Source organism: Notolabrus celidotus, chromosome 11 (assembly GCF_009762535.1).
Source record: "Notolabrus celidotus isolate fNotCel1 chromosome 11, fNotCel1.pri, whole genome shotgun sequence".
Taxonomy (NCBI): domain Eukaryota; kingdom Metazoa; phylum Chordata; class Actinopteri; order Labriformes; family Labridae; genus Notolabrus; species Notolabrus celidotus.
This window is the reverse complement of record NC_048282.1, coordinates 32,324,825-32,351,376: the sequence shown is the minus strand read 5'-3', so window position 1 is coordinate 32,351,376 and position 26,552 is coordinate 32,324,825. Positions and strand designations below refer to the sequence as shown.

Here is a 26,552-nt window from a genome sequence, read left to right as displayed (position 1 = left end):
CTGGAAACGCTTCTTTCTGACAGAGAACTTCTTTATTCAGTGTTTCTACTGCTCTTAATAAACCTGTCCATTTGTTTTGAAGGGAAAACACACATCCAAATGTTTATAGCTTGCAGTCTGTGAGCAGTAACACAGCTAGAGAAGACAAATCGCAAAGATTCTTGGACTGAAATGTGAGTCTACTTGAGTCTTCTTGACTGATGACACCAATTGTCATCTTTGAGGGGGCAGCACTAATGGACATTTTTAGTCCTGGTCTCCCTTTTTTGTAAGGGATGTGTGTACTCAGGAGAATTTGCTTAGCTGTCACCCAATGAGTCAGACACTAAGTCTCATAATTAAGGCCTCATTAGAGCTACACAGCTGAAATATGTTGGTTTACAGGGCAGACCGAAAACTCACGGATTCACAAAGGGGCCATTCATAATACCTCACTTCTCTGAAGGAAAAGAGAAGGAGTAGTTGCTCTTAGCATTTGGGCAGATGTAATTGCAATCACTCAGCTTGTCTGATGCTGATAATGGGGCGATGGGAAATTCCTGTCAGAGTCGTGGCGCAGGGTGGTTTCGCAACCACTTTGGCAGGCTGCGTGTTCCACTGCAGGGCAGCGAATGCGTTACGGCATGCTCACATAGCTGTCATTAAACACATTTTGAACAAAAAAAACATAAGACAATCAAAACTCACAAGTGTGTAACATTTTGTCCTCCTTTCCAAGCAGTGCAGAGACGAACCTTATGTAAACGTAAATCGTCTGTCATCCTGTGCTGTTAAACACGGTGAAAGACCCCTATGGAAAAAAGGAAAGTAATGTGCTTTAGTGATCCCACTCAACTTAATATACACTACTCTGTTGGAGCTATTTTCAATGTATTTGTTTTCATTTGTCATTGTCAAAACATTTCTCTTGACTGGTGGTTTATGTGAAAATCAAGCTGTGGGGAAATAAGAACACACATTAGCTGGTGCCTATAAATGCTGGGCAGTTCATTTAAAAATAAAATAAGGTAATGTTTGTTTTCAAAATTTTGGGCGTGCTTTCCTGCAAGTGGCTCATTCCTGTCTGAAATGTGTGCTACAGTGGGTGGCTGAAATAGCACGTGGGTGCAACGTTCTTGTGGTTGGTCACTGGGTACAGTATGTGACACCTGGCATCCCAGCAATGCTTCCATGAGAAGCCTCTATTATAAAGCATTCATGCAATGATGCTAACAAGCTCCGTTTACTGGCTGGACAAGCATTTTGTGCAATAATGCCCAGGACGTTTTTATTACCACTTTGAGAGACCACCCAAGAGACAATAAAGAGATGTTTAGACATTTTCTAATAATCCCCAAAAGAGTAGCAATAAAGTCCCATTTTCTGACCTGTAGTCTGTGTGATAGACAACAGCTATTCATTTTCAATTAAGCTAGAAAGAAATACATGCACAGTGTCTCCTTTCACATAACAAGACATTTCCTTAATATTTTACAAGTAGATAACTGCAGACATGAATTAACTTGGCAGTCTGCCAGTGTTTGCAAAGGTATTTGAGGTATTTTACAATCCAAATGATGCCACAGAGAAATGCTAAGTATCCATGAACTCCAGATGATGCTTTCATACATAGGATGGAAACTAAATCACTGTAAAGGAAGGTGGAAAGTCAGAGAAATTTGTATAGGGTTTATCCTCCCCTGAGCTGCCCAGGATGAGGCCTCAAAATGACTGAGAACCACTATGAAGGCAACTATAAGGCACAGAGACCAAGTGGCAACATTTAATAGAAAGTTTAATTTCAATATAGAGCATAATATGGTTTTAAAAAATGCAAAAAGACAATTTATTCTTGAAATAATCTTGAGTTTGAACAGTTCAAAAGATTCGAAGTACATCATATATTTCCTCAAACATAAATACCATATCAAAATATCAATGCTTTTCAATGTTACTGGTGTTTCAGTTATGATAAATTACAAACATCTACACGTCATAAGAAATGAAACACAACAAAAAAGATTTTAAAACAACAAAGACTGTAAATATGGTATCAGTATGTTTTGTGCCATGCCATTGGAAGTTAGGGAGTGGTAAACACTGTGCTGACCAATGCTAGTTACACAGCGCCAGTACCATTACTTTTCTGTTGCAGTTTGAGAAGTTCATATCCATGCTAGCTACTCTATAAAGCTGTACAGTTCATTGTGCTAAATGTACCATATATACCATGTTAGCATGTTTACATTGGTTAAAGGCACTGTGAGGAGTTTTTGACTGATTTTGTAATAGTGTCTCTCTAACACTGATGCCTCTTCAGGACCTACATTGCAAAGTAGTTTATCAGTGACAAGATTGGTTATTTCTTCATACTGAATTTTGGCACCAGTGGCAATAAAAGCCAAATCAATATGTAGCACTCACCCTGAAGTGTCTCTGTTTAAAGCTCTGCTGGTAAAGTTTGGCAGTGAGAAGCAGATTATTTTCTTTTGACATCATGTTTTATACCAGGGCTTTGCTAGCTAAATTGAATGCTTATGCTGGTGTGTTAAAGCTTCACTGCACTTTGAGGATTAAAGAGTTAAACCATGTGCATAATTATGTTATTCAGACAGTTTTTGGAATGTGGTCACACACATCATGACACCAGGGTAATGTTAAACCTGTATCTGCTCACCTTTTGTAAGCTAACTAACAGTGATAAATCAGTTTGCTGTGTTTTGTCTTTGTTACGTTACAATTAAAAATTTTATGCCGCTACATATTAATACATTACCTCATCATTCTGCATCCTGCAAAAAAGTTGTGTTGAACAGTTTGCTTCCACAACAAATGCATGCTTTGGCAAGAGACGCTTTCTAAGACAGTGGGTGACGGTGCTCATGGGAAATGTTGTCTTCATCCTGTAACACACTACCAATTTCATCCAAAGGGGTCACCAGAATCAACACAACATGACAGATCCTCACAGTGCCTTTGGAATCCTTTCTGAGGGGAACAACAACTCAGCCAACATCACAAATGTTAACAGCATGGTGGCGCTAGATTGAAATGCAGTGGAGTGATAATCCGGTAATCCCCTAGAATCATGAAAATGTCTTCAAAATCCATTTAACTGTTGTGATATTCTTGTCTCAAAGGTAGTGGGCCAGCATTATGACACAGAGCCTTGCCATTTGCACGGATAACACTGCAGTTAAAGCTGTATTACAAAACAGGTAGCTCACACATGTTTGACATCACTTTTACAAGATCTTGTGAAGCCCCATTATGTACTCTGAGCAATGTCCAGTGTACTCGCAGTCTATGTACCATATAACACATATAAAGGTGATATTAAATCCATGATAAAAAAATAACTACAGTTCATGACTGTGTACATAAAAGATCATATTGACAAAAACTCATGAGACATGTCAGTGTACATTTAACACACAAATGTACCTTTTGTACATTAACATCACTGATATTTGGTTTATCCCAAAGGTCTTCAACAACCATTAAAATTATACTGAGACAGACATGTTCACCGCTTTGTTTTCAGGTTATTTTCATGGTGTAGCGACAGTCATTAAAGTTCCTCAGGGAAGTGGCAGCACACTGTGAAAAACAAACTCAGTCCTCGAGTTCTTCACACTGTCCTTTTCACCGTCTGACAAGCAGTCACTTCCTTCAAACCTCCCTGTGGTTTGGTTCTGTGTGGTGGTGCTCAAAAGCAAGTCCTTTGAAAAGTAAGAAAAAGGCAGCCGTGTGTAGCTTAGATGATGCCCTTTTCACGTGTGAGGCTATACGCCGAGCAGCATGCCCATGAAATCTGAACCGTTCTGTATTGTAATGGAAGCACCTGCTGCGTTATCCACAAATATGGAGGTGTACTGCCCGGCCTGCGGAGGAAGAGACACAACAGTGATGCAGAAAGTTTACATAGATACAGAATTTTAAGTTTGTGTGTCTGCTTGTGAGCTTCTTACCTGTAGCTCAAGCAGCCCTTGAACGCTGACAGTGAAGATCTTGCTGTTACTTTCTAATCCAACAATCATCTCCAACGAGCTGTGAACAAATTAAAGGGACATTTTGGCATTAATCTGTGCTCTAGACACGAAAATGGATGTGTTGTGTAAAGACAACAATTTGCCATTTTATGGGGCGTTATGAGCAAGACTAAAGGAAGGAAGGGAAACCGCAATTGACGTTTTTAAACCTTGTTAGAATCAATGTAAGACTAAACCACAGGAACCAATTTAATTCTTTTTCTTTTTCTCCACAAAGACCATTGAAGGAAAAGCTGAATGTAAGATTGCATTGAGCAGCAGAAGCTGGTGAAACACAGGCAAGTGGAACATCAAGATTTTGGCTCTTTACTCCTTCTTCCTGTTTCCAGTCTTTACACTTAGCTAAGACATAGTGTATAGACTCGTTCATACCTGTGACAAAACAACAGGCTACAAGTCATTTTGGACAGGAGCTGGCATCATAAACACAAGCTGACCGCTGACTCTTGTGGGTATACCTGGTCCAAGCTTTTAACAGTGCTCCAGTTATGCAGAGAAGCTTTCAAGAGTCGCTTTTCAATATTTCCAATTCCCTTTCTTCTGGTTGAAACACCACTCCTATTTCATCTACAAGATTTGAGGGAAAACATCCTTAAAACCGTCCTCCAAGGCTGCTGAAAGCTAAGTTGAGGACAGGTATTACACCACTGAGTTGATTTATAGGGGATTTTCTGCACCGGTAAATGCACTGAGAGGTGTGAAAACCAACTCTCAAGCAGTGCTCTAGGCTTCAAGACCTAGCAGATTTAGCAAATGGGGTTGCTAGCTGCACAGATAACTTGGACCCTAGCTTCCCCAAGAGGACTGAAACAAAGCTTTGTGTTATGCCGCTCTTGTACTTTTACACTGAACCAAACACCATTGTCATATTGGTGTCCCCATTTGTGATTTTACACACATTACGTGGTTGTAAGAGGCGTTGCATGTCAACAAACATTGCAAGCTAGATATTTACACACATACACAGCTCTGTTAAGTCCCACTAGCTGCCTGGTTTATGCAGACATTATTTCCAGTGTTGCATCATCACTTATTTGCATAATCTGAATTGTAATAGACGCTGTCAGAGAGACGGTTTATAACTACACTTAGGAGTCTACAAAAATTCGAAGTAAAAAATCGTAAAAATTCAACCATAACATTTTTAAGATTTTTATTGTATACAATCTACATAAACTATATAATGGACCAAAAAGAGACAGTAGGCGGGATCTGCCAGCTGTGTCTTCGTACATGCGTGATACGTTTGCATTCTGGATTCTGAGGGGTGAATGCCTCCTGCTCTGAATGTAGCTAGGAGGGACTCACAGCAGCATCCACTACTCGTGGAGAGGAGTAAGAACGATACATGCTTTCACGTCAGTCTCCAAAAGTCTCTGTTAACACACCAGAAAAAGTCGCTAGATTTGTGGCTAGTCGCTTTTTTGAAAAAAGAGTCGCTAGAGGGGTCTGAAAACTTGCTAGATATAGAGGCAAAGTCGCTAAGTTGGCAACACTGATTATTAATTTCCTCTGTTACTTCCTCTGCTGCAAGCTCAATAGCAGAACCACAGTGTCCAATCATTTCGACTCTGTGTCTTTTATGGTGAGGCTTAACAGAGGCCTTACAGTTCTCCACAAAGTGTAGTTTTTAAACAGTATGCCACCATGTCTTTGTATGGATAACTTTGGCTTAATGGTTTGAGACGCTCGGTATACCAGCATGCTTAGGCAGCAAATTAGACAATTGCATTCACAATAAAAAATGGAGGTGAATAGTTAACCACGTCTGTTTGTGGGTATGCCCTGTCAGAGTCCCATCTAGAACAAGCTGTGCACAAGGATGCTAGCCTGAAACAGTTAGCATTTACTTTGGTACGACTTGCAGAAGACAGTAGACATTTTCTCTGTATAATAACATTCCGTTTCAGTGAAGCAGTTATTAAGTTGTGTTTTTGCACAGTAGTCGGGCGAAGACAGGGCCCCCAGAAATCCCTCCTCCCCAGTGGTGTCTGTTACCACACACAGGCCTGTGACAACATAACTATGTTAACAAGTTATTCAGTGGCTCTCTAACCATGACTCTGCATACATAAGCCGGCCAGGCTTGGGGATTTCATACCTTTGTCACTTGCTGTGTGAACAGCCAGTGAGCATATTTTCCAAAACGTCAAACTGTCTTCAAACACCCACTGCTCCCAGAGTCTACATAGATGGTTTTAACATGGCTGCAGGCTGTAACCACACAGTGTGAGCACTGGCTCCTGTTAAGTGGAAAATGCTACATTTTTTATGGCAAATCAATCATGTTTGTCTTCACTCCAACTGCCATCACAATGAGCCTCATTGCACATTCTCTGCATTTTCATGTGTGGGAGAGTGAGACTGGCTGGGGTTTTGGCTCTGCAAAGAAAGAGCCAAGGACTCATTTGGGTTAGAAAACCCATCATAATAATATTATTTATATGTTCCCTTCATAGTACCATGTTAGAAAGAAGGCTCGGAGAAGTCTGGAGAGGAGACCTTAGGGAGCAATTCATTTCAAGTTTTCACTAACTTTATGTAAATAGTAATTTTTGAAATATTTCAAAAACAGTTCCCAACTGGATTTGTTATTTTTCTGCCATGTGGATGAATACTGATACTTCATTATCGGTCTCCCACATCCCAAACAAGGACATTTCACTGCTGAATAAAGCAGGCAGTCTGCAGGGTCAAAGGTGAGTCTATAAAGATCAGTTAGGTGACTGGGCTCGAAGGGAGAGGACATTCCCTTTAAAGACCTGCTCTGCTTTTATTCAGGAAATGCCACACTGGTTCCACACAAAGTGTAACAGACAACACTTTTAACAACCCATAAATTGTGGTGGAAGTGAAGGAAGCATTTAACATCCATAAAATATAGCTGCTACACGGCCAAAGTAAACAATTGTGGATCGAAGAATTGAAGAATGTGGTTATAGTTGGATGAAATACACTCAAGATATGTTTATGCTTCCATCCTGTGATATGTGGTTTAACTGATCAGTGTCTTTGATAACCGTAACAAATGCAAACCACAAGGATATAATCTATTGAGGTTACAAAGAGTGCAAATAATTTGATTTTTATGAAGCATATTTTACAACAAGTGTGTTCATATTTGCACTGGCATCCTCGTAATGATCTGGCTATTGGGGTGTCACAGTAAAGTCCTAAAGACACAAAGTCCTGGTTTCAGGAAGGTGGAAAGGGTCTCAAATGAGATCAAACCAGCAGTAGACTCAAAAATCTGGATACTGGTGGTCATATAAACCCTTCATGGTACATGATACCTACGTGTATCTGTGGCAGAGCGATTCAATGCAGATCAGCACCCGGACATTATCCCTGGCCTTCAGTTGACTCTTGCTCCTCTTCACCTCGTTGTGGTCTGTAAAGTTTCAAAACAATCACATAAAAATTCTGGTTCATCCTCAGTTCAGAAAAAGTAAGAAAAAGTATAAAACGTGAATCCCCTTGAAGTGGCTGCTCATTAAAAAACGTGGATAGTGATTGTCCAATTCAATCTCAAAGACTGTAACTACTCACAGCAGGCCTGTCACGCTGTGTTTACATGAGGCTGGAGTAATAAAGATCCTCTATTCATGAAGAGTTTGGTAGGGTGTCTTTTTTTAAGTCTTTCCAAAACCAAAAAACAATAAAGCAAAGAAGTTGAAAGATATGAATAATCTTGTGTGATTGTCTGCTCCAAGATATTTACCACTTTATGTCCAGCTAGCTTGCTAACGCCTTATATTTGGGGGGAAAAGTAAACCACATCAACTGTGTAGTGCAGCTCAGAACAATTAGGTCTCCAATTCAAACTCCAACTTACAACATTTTGCAGATTCAAATCTATTCCTTGACTGTTTCGGCCATGGTACATGTCATTTGATAGTTCATATATGACAGTAAGTTTGATTTACCAATGTGAACATTGGCAGAGAACTGGTAGATCCCAGTAATTGGAGCGGTGAATCTCCCAGTGGACTGGTCCATTCCTGATCCTCTGAGGAAGGCTCCTTTGGCTGGAGGCTGAAAGCACAGAAAAGTTTATTCAATGGTGTAGAGTAAAATTTTCTTGAATGTTCATGGAGAGCAAGAGATTCCAAAATGAATCCAGTACCATCTTCATTAACTAGGCCCTCCCCTGTCTTTTCAGAGTGTAAAGTTCTCCACCCCAAGAGAATGGTGTAAATACACAAGAAATAGCTAGCTGATAGCAGAAAGAAGCCTCTTTCATGATCATACATCCTATTCACAACAAGGACAACAAGCCTGCTAATGCACAAGTAGCAAGCTTAATATCTTGGGGTGCTTGTTGATCTATTTTTGAATAACAAGTACTATGCTTGGAGAAAAATGTGGAAAAAATGTCTGAGTAAACAAAATAAAAAAAACACAACAGTATATAAAGCGACTGACAAAGGCTACCCTTGCTAGCTAGCATGTTAGCTGTTGGCCTAGAATTGCAATGTGCTAGGTCTTAAAGTTTGAAACAGCATATTTTGGATTATGTGTGGAAAATGTAACTTTTTCTGATGTTTATATCAGTTTTCATATGGTTTCCATTGATGTTTTTCTGATTATATGTGGATTTTTGTTTGTTGTTTCCTTGTTTTTAATTATCAGCACTACTGTGGAGGCAGTTCTTTTGCCTTGGACTCATGTAAAGCACCTAAGGCAAGTTTCCCCAAGTGGACAATACAGTGTATCGTATCATATCGTATCGTATCATTTCATTTAACACTTAAAGGCCCATAAAAACCAAAGACTTTGTGCCCCCATACACTTGTTCAATACCTCTGACTCTACAAAACATGTAAACTATCATCTCAAAAGCAGTATCACGTCTATTCTAACATTGTGCTGTGTTAGCATGTTAAATAATTTAGCAAAGCCTAATCCCCCCCTCCTCCTCCTCCAGCCTTCAGTCCATCCCAACAAGGCATAGTTCTTCCACTACAGCATGCTGTTTTAAACAGTGTCTATTTCTGTCCTCTCCACACTTTATTCCAGCTCAGAGACAGAGTGCCTTTTGTATGCCGCCCAGAGACTAATGTGTAGAATTGAAAAAGTAGGTATTTTTGACCAAAGAGCCAGCCTGAGTCTCAGAGTGGCAGTGCATGCTTTGCCAGTGCCAGTTACCAGCTAGGGGATGATCCTCTTATAATACCCCCTCATGCAAACCAAGCGATGATTACCAAACACTCCCTCTTTCAAACACAGTTAAGACAGAGAAGCAAATGGGTCAGAAACAAAGCATGTAACCATGCAGAGGAGGATAAGCCAAACTTTTCTGCTTCTTCAGGCATGCACAGGCACCAAAGCTGAACCAGTTCATAAACATTTGCTTGGTTTTAAACAAACATACTGTCTGAAAGTTTTGGAGCTCCACCAGCGTCTTCTTGTCGACCACTACAGGTCCCTTGAGCTTGCAGTGGAACGCCTCTTCAATTCGTCGGTAGGATGTCATCCCATCCAGGGTGAGGAGAGCTGTAGGTAGCTGGCTGGGGCTGGCTGTTCTGTCCAGTGCTGCTGCTCTCCTCTCAGTCGCCTCTGGCAGAGATAAAACCAGACTATTACAGTGCAGAATGAGTTAACGAGGATTTTAAAAGCATCTGTAATGTGAAAAATAACCACATTGTTCATAAAACTGTGCATAGAAAATCCTTCAAATGTCAGCCATGTTTGAATTTAAAATGAAAGAAAAACCTCTTTGCTAACATGTCAGGGAAATGATCTTGTTTCTACCTTTAATCATGTCTTTGAACTCCTGCAGAAGAACTTCCTGGGTCACTTCAGCCCCAGGGGAGCCTGGAGGACCCTGAGGGCCAGGAGGACCAGGGGGACCAGGTGGGCCCGGCTAGAGGAAGAAAAATGTACAAAGGATCATAATGCATCAAACTTGATCCGAGACTCATCATGCAAGTTTTAATGATCCGCCAGTTACTGTAAAAACCAAAGAGTTCCCTTTATTATTAAGAAAATCCTCATTAAGACTTCAATTTTGAACATTTTTTAAGGCTTGTCTATCTGTTGGGTTTACCAGGGGTCGTTTGCGCTTGCGACACTTTCCAGGGAAGTTGCCAACAGGTCTTTTGACAAAGTCCATCCATGATCCTAGTGGATCCACTCTCTGGTTGTCAGCAATCTGCATTAAAATAGAAAAGGATATAGTTCCTTAGGGCTTCTTAAAGCTAATATGAGACACCTAGATTGAAAAATAATGAATGTGTCATAAAAATAAATGGCCAAGCTGCACAATTTATGTAGGCTGACATTTTTAATACCATAAAAGCACATTACAAATGTCATAATAAAATAAATAAGGTTAATATTCCTTAATATTTCCTGCTTTGAAACAGCAAGGGACATACTCCTTTCCTAGGCACCCACTCAGTTTTATTATGCAGTGATTAAGGCTTTAATAAGATACCATTTACCAGATTTATCTTGTGTTTTGCTTTGGAAAAATTACACTTTTAATTAGTATAATGCAAAAGAAAGTTAAACTCAAGGAATCATTACTTGTGCCCTCAAACCATCTCTGGAAAATATTGTCCTAAGATACAATTAAACGGTGCCAGACACCAAAGAGGGTCACACGAGGAAAACCTCTCTCTCTCTCTCGGACCTGATCCGTCGACTCACATTCCTCGAAGAGTCTTTTCATTTCACCGAGTTAAGTCATCACCCCTCTTTTTAAAAATGTTCACCTCATGCTTATTTTTTTCATTCCTATATAATTCACTCAGGTGCCACGTCAGTTCTGATTTGCTCAATAGACTACGATGAATGTAAACAAACCGCTTTGAGCAATGTCTTTTTTTTCAGCACATTAAAATTTCCATGAGCACTGTGGTGAAAAATGAGTCTGCTCATGGTGGTGTGATGCGGATTCTGTGGATTGCAGACCTCAATTACTGTATTTTATAACAACATGTCAAAAAGGCCAACACGTCCTCCCTCTCCAAAAGACACACTGGTATTTTCTTTTATTAATACTGCTCACTCGAGTAATGTTTTGATGGAAAATCTAATAAACAAGATTTAAAAAAACGTATATGTAGTGTGCAGACGGGAGTGGATGCATGATTTAAGATTGTTAGTCTGTTTCCTTATCATGTGTATGCTCCATCTTCTTATCTGAACTAACATATTTATAATAAATTACTGTATAGGAGGCTGGGATCTGCTGTGGAGATAAGGAACGCACTCCAACATGACCTCTGTGAGCAATATTTTTATGCTACGACTGGCATGTTTTCATTTCAGTGAAATGTGCGGCTGAATGAAGTCCAATCACAGAAAGCTAGAATCTAACCCTTCTTCAAAATGTCAAGTGCCTCCAGTTGAGATAGAGGAGGAGATAAAGACGAGCCACAGAGGTGAGCTGCCTGAAATGGAATTTGTTTAGGTTTGGCAGCGGGACACGGATCACTTATCTGCAAAACCAACATGCCCTTTCTTCCCTGTCAAAGACGTGCCTCTTGTTCCACCGCAACAAAGTAACTCCTTGTTTGTCTTTGCAATATACTGGATAAAAACTGTCTTTATATTTGGGATTTCAAGCAGTCTCTCTCTCTCTCCTCTCTGACAGCAGACAAAATAAACAACTTAACAGGCGCTGGGCTGGCTGCAAGTTGGATCACTGTGTGTTTTTGTTGTGATTTTGAGGCTTGGAAAGAGATAAAAGAGAGGCTGATTTGGTCAAGACAAGAGTACTTTACTGTGCTAAATACTGTTTCCATAAGACTGGGAGGTTGTGGGATAAACTGCTTTTTCCTTCGCCATGTCAATTTTTCATACCCATCAACATGTCAGACCTGTGAGCTTTACAGGAATACGTTAACATTTTGCAAAGTGCTTAAGCCTGTTATTAACCCATTTGTTTGGCATCTTGAGGGCAGGGAGAAAGAACAAGTTGTAAATACGACACTGAGGAATCATCACCTTTCAAATTACCATGGTGAACAGATGCACACAGCAGTTATGGAGCAACACTATGATTTATTCGTGGGCGTCATACACTGCAAAAAAATCTTGAATCTTACCAAGTGTTTTTGTCTAATTTCTAGTTAAAATATGTCATTAAACTTAATATAAGTGTGTCAACCTGACAAGTCCAGGTATAAATCTTATTTCAAGTTATTACAAGCTTAAGGGCTTAAAGCTGCTGTTGGTAGTCGTGATATAAACATCAGTTCGGAGAGAGATTTCGAATGTCAACACTACCCCTCCCCTCTCTGATGGTGTAACCCCGCCCACAAAAGATCGTTGGGCGCGTTCTATGAGGAAGTAGTGGCTTCCCAGCCAATCAGGGCAACGTAGTGGGGTTGCCACTCGACTAATCAGGACAGAGGGTTGGAGATTAGCTCTGATTGGTCCGTGATAACGGGAACGAGGGGAATAATAACATTGCTTGATACAAAGGTAATTGGAAAACACAGAGATTTCGCAGAGATTACTTCACTTACTAATGAGTAACGATGGGTATTATGACCTTTTTTCCAAACCCAGCAGAAAAAAGTTTGTTTTTTTACACCATTCCTACCAACAGCAGCTTTAACTGGCTGTAATGTAAAAATGGCTACCAATGCAAAATTGTCTACATAAGTTTCTTGGAACAAGATGTTGTACTTATTTGAAGAAAGAGAAACTTGCATTGAATGCGAGTCCAGTGTTCATTTATTCCTTTTTAGCCTGTTTTGGTCTCCACCAGCTTGTGAAGAAACATGACACTCTTAAGCTGCTAAATGCTGTAAAAAAAAATAGGAAGCTGTTTACAATTGTTTATTTATTTGAAAGCTTGATCCGTAAGGCAACTGGACTGGTAGAAATTCTTGAAGACGTTTCACCTCTCCTCCGAAAGGCTTCTTCAGTTCTGACCAGACTGGGGAAGAGCTAGAGCTGCTTATATTTTCTAGCTCTTCCCCAGTCTGCTCAGAACTGAAGAAGCCTTCAGAGGTGAAACAGCTTCAAGAATTTCTACCAGTCCAGTTGCCTTATGGATCAAGCTTTGGGTTACCATGACCTGGATGACTGAGAACCTTCCCAGACATTTATTTAACTGCTTTATTTCCACAAAGTATATCAAAAGATTCATATCCCTCATATCTGTCTGTTCAATATGAAGTAAATGCTCACAACAGCTAGCTTGGCTTGGCATAAGCAAGGCGAAGAATCTACCTAGGCTCTGTCTTAAAGCTGCTCTCACTCTGTGGACAAAGCAGTACATCCTATCTCTTTGCTCATCTTGTCCTGTGCTTGTGTAAGTAGTTTTTCGGGTTAAAATTAAACTCTTCCTGCTGTCTTCAAATTGAAATAAATTCCAATACTGTGAAACTTTACAGCAAAAAAATATAAACACAGACAGTTTTGGTCTGGTGGCCGTATATCGCCTTGCCTGACACCAACCCGATGACAGAGGGGACAAGCTTTAAAACAACTATACAAACATACAGAAGAGGTGAAGGCTGCTTTCAAAGTAATATGAGCTTCAGTGACACCTCAGCGATGCCACAGGCTAATTGCTTCAATGATGTTTAATTTGTGGCACAGGGGCCCTAACCAAATATTGGGTGTATGAATTAACATCCTTTTCGGAAATTGGAAATTTCTGTGTTGTAAATCCATTTTTAATCATAATAAGGGCATATTTTAACAATTTGAGACTGGATCCCAGTTTGTCATGAGTTACGAGCCCAAATATCCTTAACACAACAGGCACCCTTAGATAGCTTATAATAATATATATATAAAAGACACCCATCTGATTCTGAGAACCAGTGGATTTCCAAAGAAAGCCAAAGCTTGACTTTCTTTTTTCTTGTGTTTATAAAAGTGTCAAAGATCATCAGCTTTCGTTCCCTGAGACAGAAAACAGCACAAGTTCGACCACACATGACTTATAATTACACATCTTAGCTCTTTCTTACGTCATAATAAAAAAGACAGCATATCATTGCCAGGAAATCAGCCACACTGTGAACTTGTTATTCTCTTTAACACACGCCAGTGTAATTAAACCATTAAAAGTCTGCCCTAGAGGATTTGCTGTGCTCAAGGTAGAAAGGCTGCGACCAAGGTAATTATAACCTTGATTCCTTAGCTTAAAAATAAAAGCATATCCCTGTATAAATAGTTTAATAATCAGTTTACAGGGTTCTCCATTCATTTTATTACACATATTGTGCTATTGTGTGAAGCATCTGTGTTGTCTGAGGGTATTAATACACTCTCTCTAAACCTGACAGCGGGGATGGCTCAAACAACTTGCCAAAAACCTTTTCTGATTCATTGTAAACAGGTGAGTCTCCGTCTCGGCTGAGCACATCAAAGACTCCACACATGCAGACATGAAAAGCATATTACTTGACGACACAGACAGAAAACATCAGAAGTGTTCAGTCTCTCCCTCGCTGCTTTGACTATGGTGTAAAGTAAACTATGGATTCTTTGGCATATCTCTATATCAGCACATGCAACTCATGAAGAAAGTGTGGCGGGAGGAGATCCAGGTACAAGTCTGTGAGTTGATGAAGAACACCAGGGCTCGGGCTTTGATCATGGTGATGTGTGAGTGCCTCAAAGTGGCCTTGTCTGTCAGCAGGTGTGAGCACACACTTTTCCAGCGAGCACCGACAGAGAATATGTCAGGTATTCTGTCAAAAGGTGAGAAACTTTAAGTCCTCCAGACAGTGTTTATCCTCGCTGATGAGGCTCTAAATCATGACACATTACCAAGGCTCAAATCTGAAGAATGGGATGCATTGTGACCAGAGTTTGGAAGACGTATCCATATCCTAGTAACTGAATGTACCAACAAAACAGTGTGAAAGATATTCCATTACGAGTAAAGCCCAGCGTTTAACATTGTCCATCAGGAAAGTACAGCACAGTATCATCAGCAAACAAACTTACAGATATCAAAACAACGGTATTGCATGACACTTTTACGATCATTTTACAATTCTTGTGTTTAATGTTGTTTGTTGACAGGAAGCTACTTCTAAAATGCTTTTGTTTTTGGGAAGGGGGATGGGTTGGAGGTTTAAAAAGTCTAAACCAAAGGCAGACATCTTAGACTTCCACAAAGACTGGAAACATGAAAATAGTAAGCCCGGCTCTGTCCAACAGTCACAAAATCATTTGTACAGTTGCCAGGCAGAGATTTCAGGAAGTATTTACAGCCTTCCAAGAAATAGCCTGGTGCATAACTGCTAATAACAACAAAGCAATTTATAATTGCTGCAACTTCTAAACATTATTGTATATAACAGCATAGGAGTTGTTCATTTGTGAGCTTTAGAGATGCCAATAGGCCAGACTTTTGTCATCAGTTGATACAAGAGCTAGGCTAGCTGTTCCCCCTCTTTTCCTTTCTAGCTAAGCTAACATATCACAATTCGTTTTGGCATTGCATAAACAGATACATGAGTGGCGTCGTTCATCTCAATGCAGTCTTAGCAAGAAATCAAGCTTTGGATACCATTAGGGCCTGTGCCCACTCACAGCATTTTTGGCACTGGCAGCACCCACAAGTTCAATTTCAGAATGCTTCTCTGCTGCTAGATTAGGTTAAATTAATCTCATTGTGCTTTTGTTTCTGTCTGTAGTGATCATCAAGTCTTGGTATGTTTAACACTTGCTTTTGTTTAAGAATATTCTACAAAGAAAGCTTATAACAATGGAAGGGAATTGTGTCCGCGCAATTTTAGACACCAAAATTATAATCCTCGAAGAAGCGAGTGGTTGGTGTGTCTCTCTCTCTCTCTCTCTCTCTCTCTCTCTCTCTCTCTCTCTCTCTCTCTCAAAAGTTGATATCGGGAGTGAGTGGACACAGGCCCTTAAGTTGCCAAAGAGCTACATACTACCATCAGTTGGTGGAAACCAAAATAGAGATACAAAAGGTTGTGCTCAGGGGATAACAAGCTGAATCTAAGTGGTCAATTCAATCAATCAGTTCTGTATTTATACAGCACCAAATCATAACAGAAGTCCCCTCATGGCACTTTAAACGGGTTGTTCTGTGATCAATGAGATAAGAAATTTGACCATGGTCCCAAACTGGAGTTTGCTTTTTGTCAGGTGCCTAAAAGCTTTAAAACTACTGCTTTAATCTTACAAAAAACATACACATTATTTACATTTATGAAATGTCTCTACTGGAAGATCCTAGATTGGAAAGAAGCTGAAGCTGTCATAACATATAGCAGAGTAAATGTGACTTTACTGAGAAACTTCAGGTAGTTGATGTAAACAGTAGCATCAAATGGCAGCACTGAATACCTAAAAATAGTGCAGTGCAGTTTGTTGCTGGTTAAACCTCCTCTAATGATTGCACCACAGAGCACAATAAAAATGAGCAGAGTTTATTTTTATCAGCCTGCAACACAATGAGTAGCGAGATCTGGATCAATTAGTGGATCAGTTGCAATCATTGTTGAGATTTCACAGAGGCCTTATGCGATTTTATGACCCAGAAAAGAAGGATTTGGGCCTGCATGAATAATCTTCTATGTGCACTGCTTTAAGTGTGTTTGTCATGTAGTTTGGGGAAAATTAGGTTGAATTTATTTGAAGCAATAAAAAGGGAAAATATTTCCCCGAGGCAGCATGCCACCAAAAACACAAACACGACTGTTAAAACACGTCTCTGGGGCCGCAAGCAGATACTGAAACTCTACTCCTTCACAGGCAGCTCCTGAATACTTCCATGTGCACCACTGAACTTATCTTGTTTTCTTTAACGTGCTATCTGTTTTTCAACCTGTCTTTAAACACGAGCAACATGAAACTTTTTTTCTGCTGATAAAAAATGTTGCACAGGCAAGTTTAAGGTTTAGACAGGATGATGGAGAGCTTTCTATAATCCCTTGTTTTTACATCCCAGTACTGCTCCCTGTGCAGTCATCCATGCATGGGTGGACAGGCCTAACGCAGAGCCGCTCCCACCCCTGGAGGCAGGGATCCCTGGGCTGTGTGGGACGAGGGGATCCTGGTAACCTGTGTGCATCCCAGTTGTCATGCATCCACCCTGTGTTCCCCACCGCTGCGCTTCAGAGACACACACTGCCTCCAGGATTTCACACTGCAGAGCTAAACACTGATAGGCATGCAATGTTGTCTCTGTTCTCTCTGCACTGTGTTATTACTCAATTGGCAGGCGCTGTGTGCAAAACATAATTACTCTATCACACTACGAGGATGCTATTAGTTCAACAACAGTAGAAGTGGCACCATTTTGAAACATTGTTATTATATAAAGACATACTTGAACATGCTTTCATTAGACGGCCTTAATTTAACTTCACTGTTGTCCCAACAAAAGTCTGCTGTATGCATTCATTATGTGCGAGAGAGAGTGAATAAATTTGTGTTTATGCTTGAGAAATCACTGGAGACAATCTTGGCTTCCTCTTGATTTGAAGAGGCAATATAAGCTGAAAGAAACCTTGAGCGTCATGTAACATCTGTTTTGTGTACGAATTATAGCTTTGAAATTGGAGTGAGTGCTCATTTTCCCTGTGGTAGGTAAAATGAGCTGTTGAAAAGCTCCAGTGATCCTGATCCATCTCAGGTAGACAGGTTTGTACCAAAGTTTGACTGTAGGCATGTAAGATCCCCCTCCTTTTACATGATTCATTCTGCATTTTGTTACAGAAGTACATACTATCAAGTGTCATTTTTATTATCTTACTATTACACCACCAATTGATCCCTGTGGTGTTGGGTTTGCAGGAGTTTTGGGGAAAAAATACTTCAGAATTCAGTATAAGATGCATTTTAATTTCTTTTTTTGTCATCTAAAAAATGAACTGCATCCAATACACCAGTGCCATTGATATACCAGTATAGCCAGATGTATTTCATAAGGTTGTGGAACTTTACCACTTTGTAGATGGTGCTCAAAGACATAGGCGTTCAATCTGCAAGGCATGCTGGATACATGGCGAGTCTAGCGGCACCACTTTTTAACACTTTTCTCCCTCATTAGGTTGTTATCATGCATTTAAGAAAAACAGTAGTATACTGTTAAGTAGATAAACCTTATGGAGTGTTGGTTTGATTGAAAATATTCTTCAATTTAAGACAAAAAGTGACCGGCCTTGGTGTTGCACGAGTCTTGGCGAATTGGTTGGGAGCAGTGGGTCTGTCTACGCTACTTGTACCTGTACCTACGGGTATCTGGCAGGGCGGCGATAGCAGATGTTAGCTGCTAGAAAGGCCAACACATCTGCATAGAGACCGCCTGTTGCTGAATGCAATGGAAGTCTTCTCACAGGAACACAGTCTTAACCTTTTCCCTTTTAGAGGCCCTCAAAACAGACTGCATCTTGTAAACTGGTGCATTTGAAGTCTGGATTCTACATTAAGGATAGATGAAGACACTAAAAACTGAAAGTGCAAAAGCTTCATCTTTTGAAAGGAATAGTTTGACATTCAAGATTTTCTTTCTTGGTAAGTTTAGGATAGGAAACAGACCACACTCTCTTATTTGTATATTGAGCAACGAACACAAGATGATTAGCTTAGCTTTCCATAAAACACTGAAAATGAAGGAAACGGCTAGCCGAGCTCTGTTTGGAGTAAAAACATCCATCTATCATCAACTCTAATGCTATGTAATTATAAGATATCTTGGTTTCTTAAAGATAGATTAGGTGCAGTTTTTAGTAACATTCTCTATACAGTCTTGAAATACCAAAAGAAATGTGTAAAATCTGTTTTGGGGTTGTTGCATGACTGAAACAAGATCATGCAGTCTTTTAATCCTGAACCAATAAATGGATTGGACAACCCACCTGCCGCTTTACCTGCATGCACTTTGTATGTTAAAGCTAGCAAGCTACCAGAACAAGATCAGCAGAGAAATGATAATTTGATGATTAAAAAATGACAACAAAACTCTTCCCTCCTTTCTCCAACGCTCTGCTGAGTTCACTAGATTAGAAAGAGTCAGCGAGACTTTTAAAGTTACCAACCCATGCTTTAATTTGTAGAAAATAATGTGCAAAAACAAATATATTTGCAACTTGTTTCCAACATTCAACCACCCTAAATGCATGCTTTTTGTTTCTAGTGTTTATATTAAGCTAAGCTAAACATCTTCTGAGAGTAGCTTCATGCTAACCATGAACAACAGGTAGAGATTTTCTCTGCAGAAAGGCAAAGACAAGTCTCCTTTTAATTTAAATGTTCTGTTATATAATCTTTTGGCATGTATTGTGTCATCCATAGGAACTTTCTCTTAAATTTGTCTTCTCCTCTGAAACAGTAAGTGTGTCAACACCCTCTAAAACACTTTTATTTGATTTTGTTCTGCAAACGACTGCACATTATAAATCATATAGAACTGCAGGACTGTTATGTTGTCTCGTCAGCATCAGACTTGTTTTTACTTGAAGCCACAGGCGACCAATGCACTGTTAAGTGCAGCTATAATTCTTAAATCATGGTTTCAGGAACATGACCAGCACATGATAAGAATCAGGCGAGATTAAAGGATTTCTATAAATCTGACATCAATCTGGAGCTATTATAAATGTAACGAAATCCAAATAAAACAGTCCCTCTCTGTCTGTGAGAAGAAAAGACAACACTGTGGTTTATTTTACTTGCAGATTTCAGACGTTACAACAAAAGACTGTTTATTATTTGTTTCTCTTTCGAATGACTTCATTAGTTAATTAAATGTTAAATAAGCATGACCCTTAAAGTCGTCCGTCAGAGTTCAGCAAGCTTACGACACTGACTCAGGTTAGTTCACACCATCAACAGAGTCTAAAAGGTGTGTGCTCTCCCTGTGGTTCTGTTTCCTTTGGGACTTGGTCTTGTCTCCCATGTGTGTGTTGATCCAAAAGGTCCCACACACTGCTGCATTAATCATCGCCGGGGATGAGAGAGAGGAAACAAAAACCCTCGCCTGGGGCTCAACCCAGCCATTACTCAACACGCCAGGCGTGATGTTTGACTTGACTCTCTCAATTACAGCCATCACAGATCCCTCAGTGCTCTCAGCAATGACAGATCCCTCTCATCTTCACAGAGCAGAGCAATAAGGTTTATATACGGGACATTTCGCTGTATAATACAGATATCACACTTCTTTGAAATATTACTGGGTCATAAAAACAGAAAAATTCCTCTCGCTGCACAACTCCACACCTCACTATTGTGATCACTTTCAAATGGAAAAAAAATCTCCTGAGGAATGCAGAGTACGACTGCATGGTGCCAACAGCCCACACACAGGATTGGTGAGATAGAGAGCGAATGCCATCATCAGAACTGTTTCCACTGTTTCCACTGGGCACAAGGGAAAAACATGTAAATGTGGAGTGTAAATATTTGGCTTGTTTGAGAGCACAAACTTCTTGCCAAGTTAGCTCCAACGGACGTGTTGTTTTCTGTGGGAGCTAACAGATGTGAAAGAAAAAACTGACAAACCTACCCAAGAAAAGCAACTACTTCTCACTGTGTGTGGCATGTTTCTCTTCTTTTCAAACGAAGGACCCGGATAAGGTGGCACCTACAAATACGATCACTTCTACAGATGTCAAGCCTGAAGCTCAGGTTCTCATCAGAGGTGACAATATTCGGCAAAGACACTATCTGGCACAACACAGCGTCTTAAGAGTGATTATGTCATTACCCTGTGATTGTGGGAGATGAGATGAAAAGAATGTTAGAAAGGGAGGCACAGGGGGCTAATCCTCGCCGAGGTGTTCTCTTTCAGGACCCTTTCTATGGGGCTTTGTGAGGGGCTTACACGGCATGCTGCCCCAGTTTTCGGGGCCGCACCGCCCCTATCGGATGTCCCAGACACAGCGGAGTCAGACTGGGGCCTGTGAGTGACAGAATCAATGGGCTGGGAACAACATCGCCATAGGTCTTTAAATATCTGCCCACCTAACTTTCCCAGGAGTTACATCATGGCAGCAGGCCTGTAAGGGGGGGAAGTTTGTGAAGACACCCGGCTCCCTGTGGGATGAGATGGAGGAGTGAAATCCCAGCAGGGGTGCAATCTTCAGCAGGCTTCAGGGTTGACACAAGGTCATCCCTCATAGCCTCTGCTTTTACAGGGCGAACCAAGTCAAATAAACACGGCCAGGCCACAACCACCTACAATGTGTTCTTAAAGATACAAAGGAGACCTCACTGCTTGGATCGTAGAGGAGGGGGAAAAAGCAGCGAAGGTTAGGGTTAGGATTCCAGAGAGCGGCTGCTGGTCAGAGCTGCAGGCTGGTATATAGGGCAGAGAGAGTTATATGAGAATGCCAACATAATGGGTGGGCTGAAAGCAAAACAAATAGCCCGTTGGAAACCCTCGCAAATATGCAACACCAGCAATAAACCAATAAATAACAAAGTCAGGGGCCAACTGTTGCTCCTGGAAATGGAACTGTACCACTGGAAAGCAGTTTTGCAAGAGGAAAACAACACGGGTCTACAGTTACTGATGATAGTTCTTCACTTTTTTCACAGCACAGTTCACTCTAGCTAACAGAAACTCTTAAAATAACACTTCATTCTCTCTCTCTGTTTATTAATTCCTGCAACAGAGATGAGGTGTTCTAAAATCTCTCTCTGCCTGACTCTTCAAACTCTCATCCGTCCTGATGTTTTCACACAGGCTGGAAAATTTTGGTGGCAGACACCCGCAGCGCGCGCTAATTGATGCATTGATCAGCCTTTGGACATTCACATTCCTGGCATACCTCCGGAAGTCATCCATTCAGTGTTTTCACACATTTTTTTGGTCTTCCTCGCTGTCTGAAGCTTGACCTGGAAGGGCACACCTGTCCTGTCGCTGCTTTTACCTTCGCCACAATTCATTTGCGGCGCATGTTGCCTGTGCTGACAAGAAATGTGCACATATCTCGAGCATGAACAGGTCCTCAGACCGCTATGACTTTTTATTTCATATTTCATGTTGGAACCGCAAATTGGAACGGGTTTTTATTGAGGGTGGACATTCCATAGTGTTTAGTGTGAGGGTGTGATATTAATGGCATTCAGATTAACACACAAAAAAAGATTATTGAGCTATTTCAGTGCCTTTCTGTGAATCTATTGACCAAGATCAGGTGCAACTCATGCCTTTAAGTTAACTTGAGCTTCCAACAGATGTCTGCTCTTTGCTCTGCTCTTGTGAGTTAATCAAACAGTAAAAAGTTCAGATACATCTGTTCTCTACGGGTCATATCAATGTGAAATGATCCAAGCTAGGAAAGCCCCAGAGGGTCCATACTTCTGCAACTCACCGTTTCTGCTGCCACTACTTTTTTCCACATGCAATACCATCATAAAGATAAAGCACATAAACAACAGGTGGTGGTACAAGAAGCTTCAGTATAAGAAATGCATTGTTATTATATCTTCAGAGGTTTTGTGACACTACCTTGATGCTTCCGCCGACCTCCTCGCTGTTGGACAGAGTCGCGTTGAAGGTCTCTGTGTGCTGTGGCGTGGCCTCCTTTGGCCTCTTTCTCTCCTTCTTGGCATCCACCCCATCAAGAAGGACACACTGAGTCCAAAACACTGCAGCCACCACGGCCAGAGGCCCAGCAGCACACCACATCTTCACAACTATTTCTCAATCAATCCCTGCAGCAACAACCTGAATCTTCTGTAGAGGGGCAAGAGACTGAGGGATGCCCACGAGGCTCAGGAAGGAGACCAGAGGAATGCAGCTTCAGGGACTCCCTGTCCAAGAGACTGTCAGACTGACTGCTGCCGCCGTCGCTCCCCTCCTTGATGAGCTCTCAGGCAGCACAACGTTGCAGGGGCACTGTTAACTCTAGCCAGAAAGCTAGAGGAGGCTTACTCAACTATGAAATGTGTCAAGCAGAATGGTGCAAGGGAATGACAGATCGGCGCAGATCTGACAGCAAATAAACCCATTAGTGAGATTTTTCACGCTTTCTGCTCTGTTGGGGGGTGAGGTGTAGAGGAGGAGGAGAAGGAGGAGGAGGAGGGGATGAGGAGGGGTTGGGTAGGGGGGTACAGGGGGCAGAAGAAGACAGGCAAGGAGGAGGGGCGCGTCCGAAGCTGAGGGTGGGCTAGAGATGGATGGCAATTTTCTCTTTCTGCACCCGCGCTCTCCTGCTGCTTCTCACACTGAGCTCCAGTCTCCAGCCAAGATGTGAGCAAGATCCACAAAAGTTCATAAGAAGATGCAGTTCAGGGTTCAAGTCTGCACAGTTAGCACCCAAGAGGAGATGAATGAGGTCCAGTTTTGAGGTCTTGTCTCCTGTTTCTATAGCGCTATCTCAAAACTATACAAGAGTGCTCTTCTGTCTCTGTCTGACACAACTGAAGTTCCCCACCGCCTACTCCAACAAGTCCTCAAGTCCAAAGCCACGTGCGAGTCTCACACCAGACACTGAGGGTGATTTGTTGAGTTGATATAGCTCCTGTTTCCCTCCCTGTGTCCCTCTTCTCTCAGCTGCTCCTTTGCTCAGACTGAGCTTACAGGAGGGCTCACACTGGAGTTTTTATCATCACCCTTTTCTCCCTCCCGCTTCTCCCTCTCCTCCCCCCCTCCTCCACCTCCACCTCCACCTCTCCCTTTCCCCGTTTCTCTCCTCCCTTGCCTCTATTGGCAACCTAACTGGCTTGCTATGCTCTGTTTTATCTCATATATGAAATGCTCAAGCTCTTTGGCAGACAGATTGTCTGTGTGTGTGATGTGTGTAGTCGTGTATCTGTCGGAGAGTTTGGGACATTTTGGCTCGATATTAGCAGACTCTAAAAAAGCCTATCATTGAGACAGAAATTGACTTTTTGCTGAATTTATTGCTTTTCCCTCCAGTGAAATCTATAATTTAGATACTGTGAAAGAATAATGGCCGTTCTGTTTACCTACGTGTCGTGTTGATGTCAGGGAGATGTCTCACTTCTCTGAACAGCCCATTAGGAGGTCATACATATATTTTAAGTTGTGTAAATTGAAGGTGCCTGTCACCTTAATAACACTCTGGAACAAATTGTCTCTCTGGGTGTTTCTATAATTTGTCATACAAATAATTCAGCCCTCTCACTCTCTTATTAGGATAAATAATATGTTATCTCCTAAAAGAACTCCACAACTAACATTTCAGACCCCTGTCCTGGTCTACTACTATTATAACATTTAACACAGCGCCACCCAGAGGCAGCAGCTTGTAGTACAAACTCACCAGTACCTTTCCAATATGGCTCCCCACTAGTGCTACCACAGTTCCTGGTTCCAGTGACACGCCTGTCTTAAAACTAGCAGGCAGCAGTGTCAGACAAAAACGTCAAGTTGACAGAGAGAAACAGAACTAAGCTGGAATTTGACACATTTCCTTTCAGAATAAAAGATAAAGTTGGATTGCATGTGCTCAAATGAAGCAAAAGTTATGGATTAGGCTATTTAATGTTAACTCATCATAGATTGAATCAAATTATCTGTCCATGATTAGCATTTGTAAACAATTATAACTATTGGAAACATTAATCCAGCACTTTTAGCTTTTCACTACTTTTTGTAGCTTCATAATCAAATCATTACTCAGCTAGCTATCTCATGAAGTGCTTTTACTTTACTACTTGCTCCAGAGTGTGGGTCAGACAGAAGACTTACAATCTGAATCCCTAAGAAAAAACAACAACACACGTTCATACACCTCCTATACACACCTATAACTTAGTGTACTCTTCATACCTACTACCTTATCCCCTCAGTAACCTCCCAATTCACCTCAAATCCTGTGAAAAGCCCCTGTGTTCTTTATGAAAGCTAACAATATACTTCTTACACCTCAAAATAACATGCTCTTCAGACTCCTCTTCCTGACATCCCTCACACAAACCTGTCTGGTCACTGTCTCATTTATTGCACAATGCCCTAACCTTCATCTTGTCAATACTATTTCCTCTCTCCTCCACTTCCTGTGTTACCCTGACACTCTTCTGTAATTTGTATAGATGCCTCCCTTTCCCCTCTCTGTGTCCCACCTTTCATGCCACGCTTGGTTGATTTTTTTTTCTCCATATCTCACACTTGACCTCTGCTTTACTTATGTTTAGGTGCAATTCAATGATTCATTTCTTCAACGCCCTTTTCGCCAGTTCATCCACCCTTTCATTCCCCCTCACCCCTACATGAGCTGGCACCCACAGAACTTTTACCCAACCTCCCTGGTTGATTATTCTTGTGACTGTCTGAAGGACTTCAAATGAAATATCTTGACGTTTTTTTTTTTTACTAAAAGACTTTAAGCTCGCTATGACTGAAGCTGAGTCTGAACACACCCACACCTTTCTTTGTTTAGTTATATCCACCCACCTTAGGGCAACCAACACTGCCACCATCTCCACTGTGTAAACCCCTAACCTATCAGATGTTCTTCTGCTAATTCCAAATCCTTTTTCTGGCACCGCCCTGACCCAAATCCTGTCACTCCCGTCTCAGGTTTCTTTACACCATCTGTAGACTAAAGTGAAATCCCTATATGTATTTACAATGTGATCTTTAAAAGCACCTTAATCAATCAATCAATCAATCTTTATCTGTATAGCCCCAAATCACAACAAACGTTATCTCAAGATGCTTTTACAAACATAGGAGGTCTAGACCACTCTATGCCAAATTATAAAAAAGGCACAACTTCGGGAAAGGATAAGATTCAGTCTTACCCCACCTTAATCCACCATGAGCATTGCACCTCACAATATTTAGCTAGTTACAGCAGCGAGGAAAAACTTCCTTTTAATAGGCAGAAACCTTGAGCAGAACCAGACTCATGTTAGACAGACATCTGCCCCAAGTTGGGTCTGGAAAGAGGGATAAAGGAGAATAAGAAACAGAGGGAGCGGTGATAGTGATGAGACGAGTAGTAGGAGCTGTTGCCGCTGGAGTCCAGCACATCTGTATCAGCTGGAGTCTGGATCGTCCACAGCAGGAGGACGTCTATGGTAGCTCAGAGGAACATACGAGACAAGGGAGCTCAGGGACTCCAGAAAGGTCTATGGTTTGTAACTTTAATGGGACAGGCAGAGTTAAAGTAAGTGATGGGGGGGGGGGGGGGGGGGGGGGGGGGGGGGAGAGATAGGATCCCAGTGTGTCGAAGTCCCTCTCTCTGAACCAGTGGCGGAGCCACACAGTTTTGACCTGGGTGGCCAAACTGGGGCACTGCCTGTTGAAGGGTTGGCCAGGTGTGGAAAACATTTGGGGCTTACCCCAAACCTAGGAGGGTTACCTCCAATAATCACATCTATTTTAACTTCTTTTTACAAAATAATTTTAAAAATGTTACATTTTTGTAGATTTTTAACATTAAGTTTAAAAAATTTAACTCAACAGTGTCAACATTTAAATCCACTGAACTGAACTCTTTAAGGACTCTAAATGAAGATGATTGTTCAAAGTCACAGCATCAACAAAAACAATATTCAAATCCACAGAAACTACTGCCTCTGCAGCTTGCTGAAATGCAATAGCTGATGTGAATATAAGTAATGCCTCTGACATGGCAAATAGCCAAT

General features: G+C 41.2%; 1 protein-coding gene across 1 annotated transcript; it reads right to left on the bottom strand.

Moving 5' to 3' along the window:
- Positions 1–1,758: 1,758 nt before the first annotated feature.
- On the bottom strand, positions 1,759–23,511 carry c1qtnf12 (C1q and TNF related 12). Its single transcript, XM_034696248.1, has 8 exons — positions 22,441–23,511; positions 10,081–10,185; positions 9,786–9,897; positions 9,406–9,590; positions 7,958–8,066; positions 7,329–7,422; positions 3,951–4,029; positions 1,759–3,863 (listed from the first exon to the last, which is right to left on the bottom strand). The coding sequence occupies exons 1-8, from the start codon at positions 22,618–22,620 to the stop codon at positions 3,765–3,767; spliced, it is 963 nt and encodes a 320-aa protein (XP_034552139.1). The 5' UTR covers positions 22,621–23,511; the 3' UTR covers positions 1,759–3,764.
- Between the last annotated feature and the right edge of the window lie 3,041 nt (positions 23,512–26,552).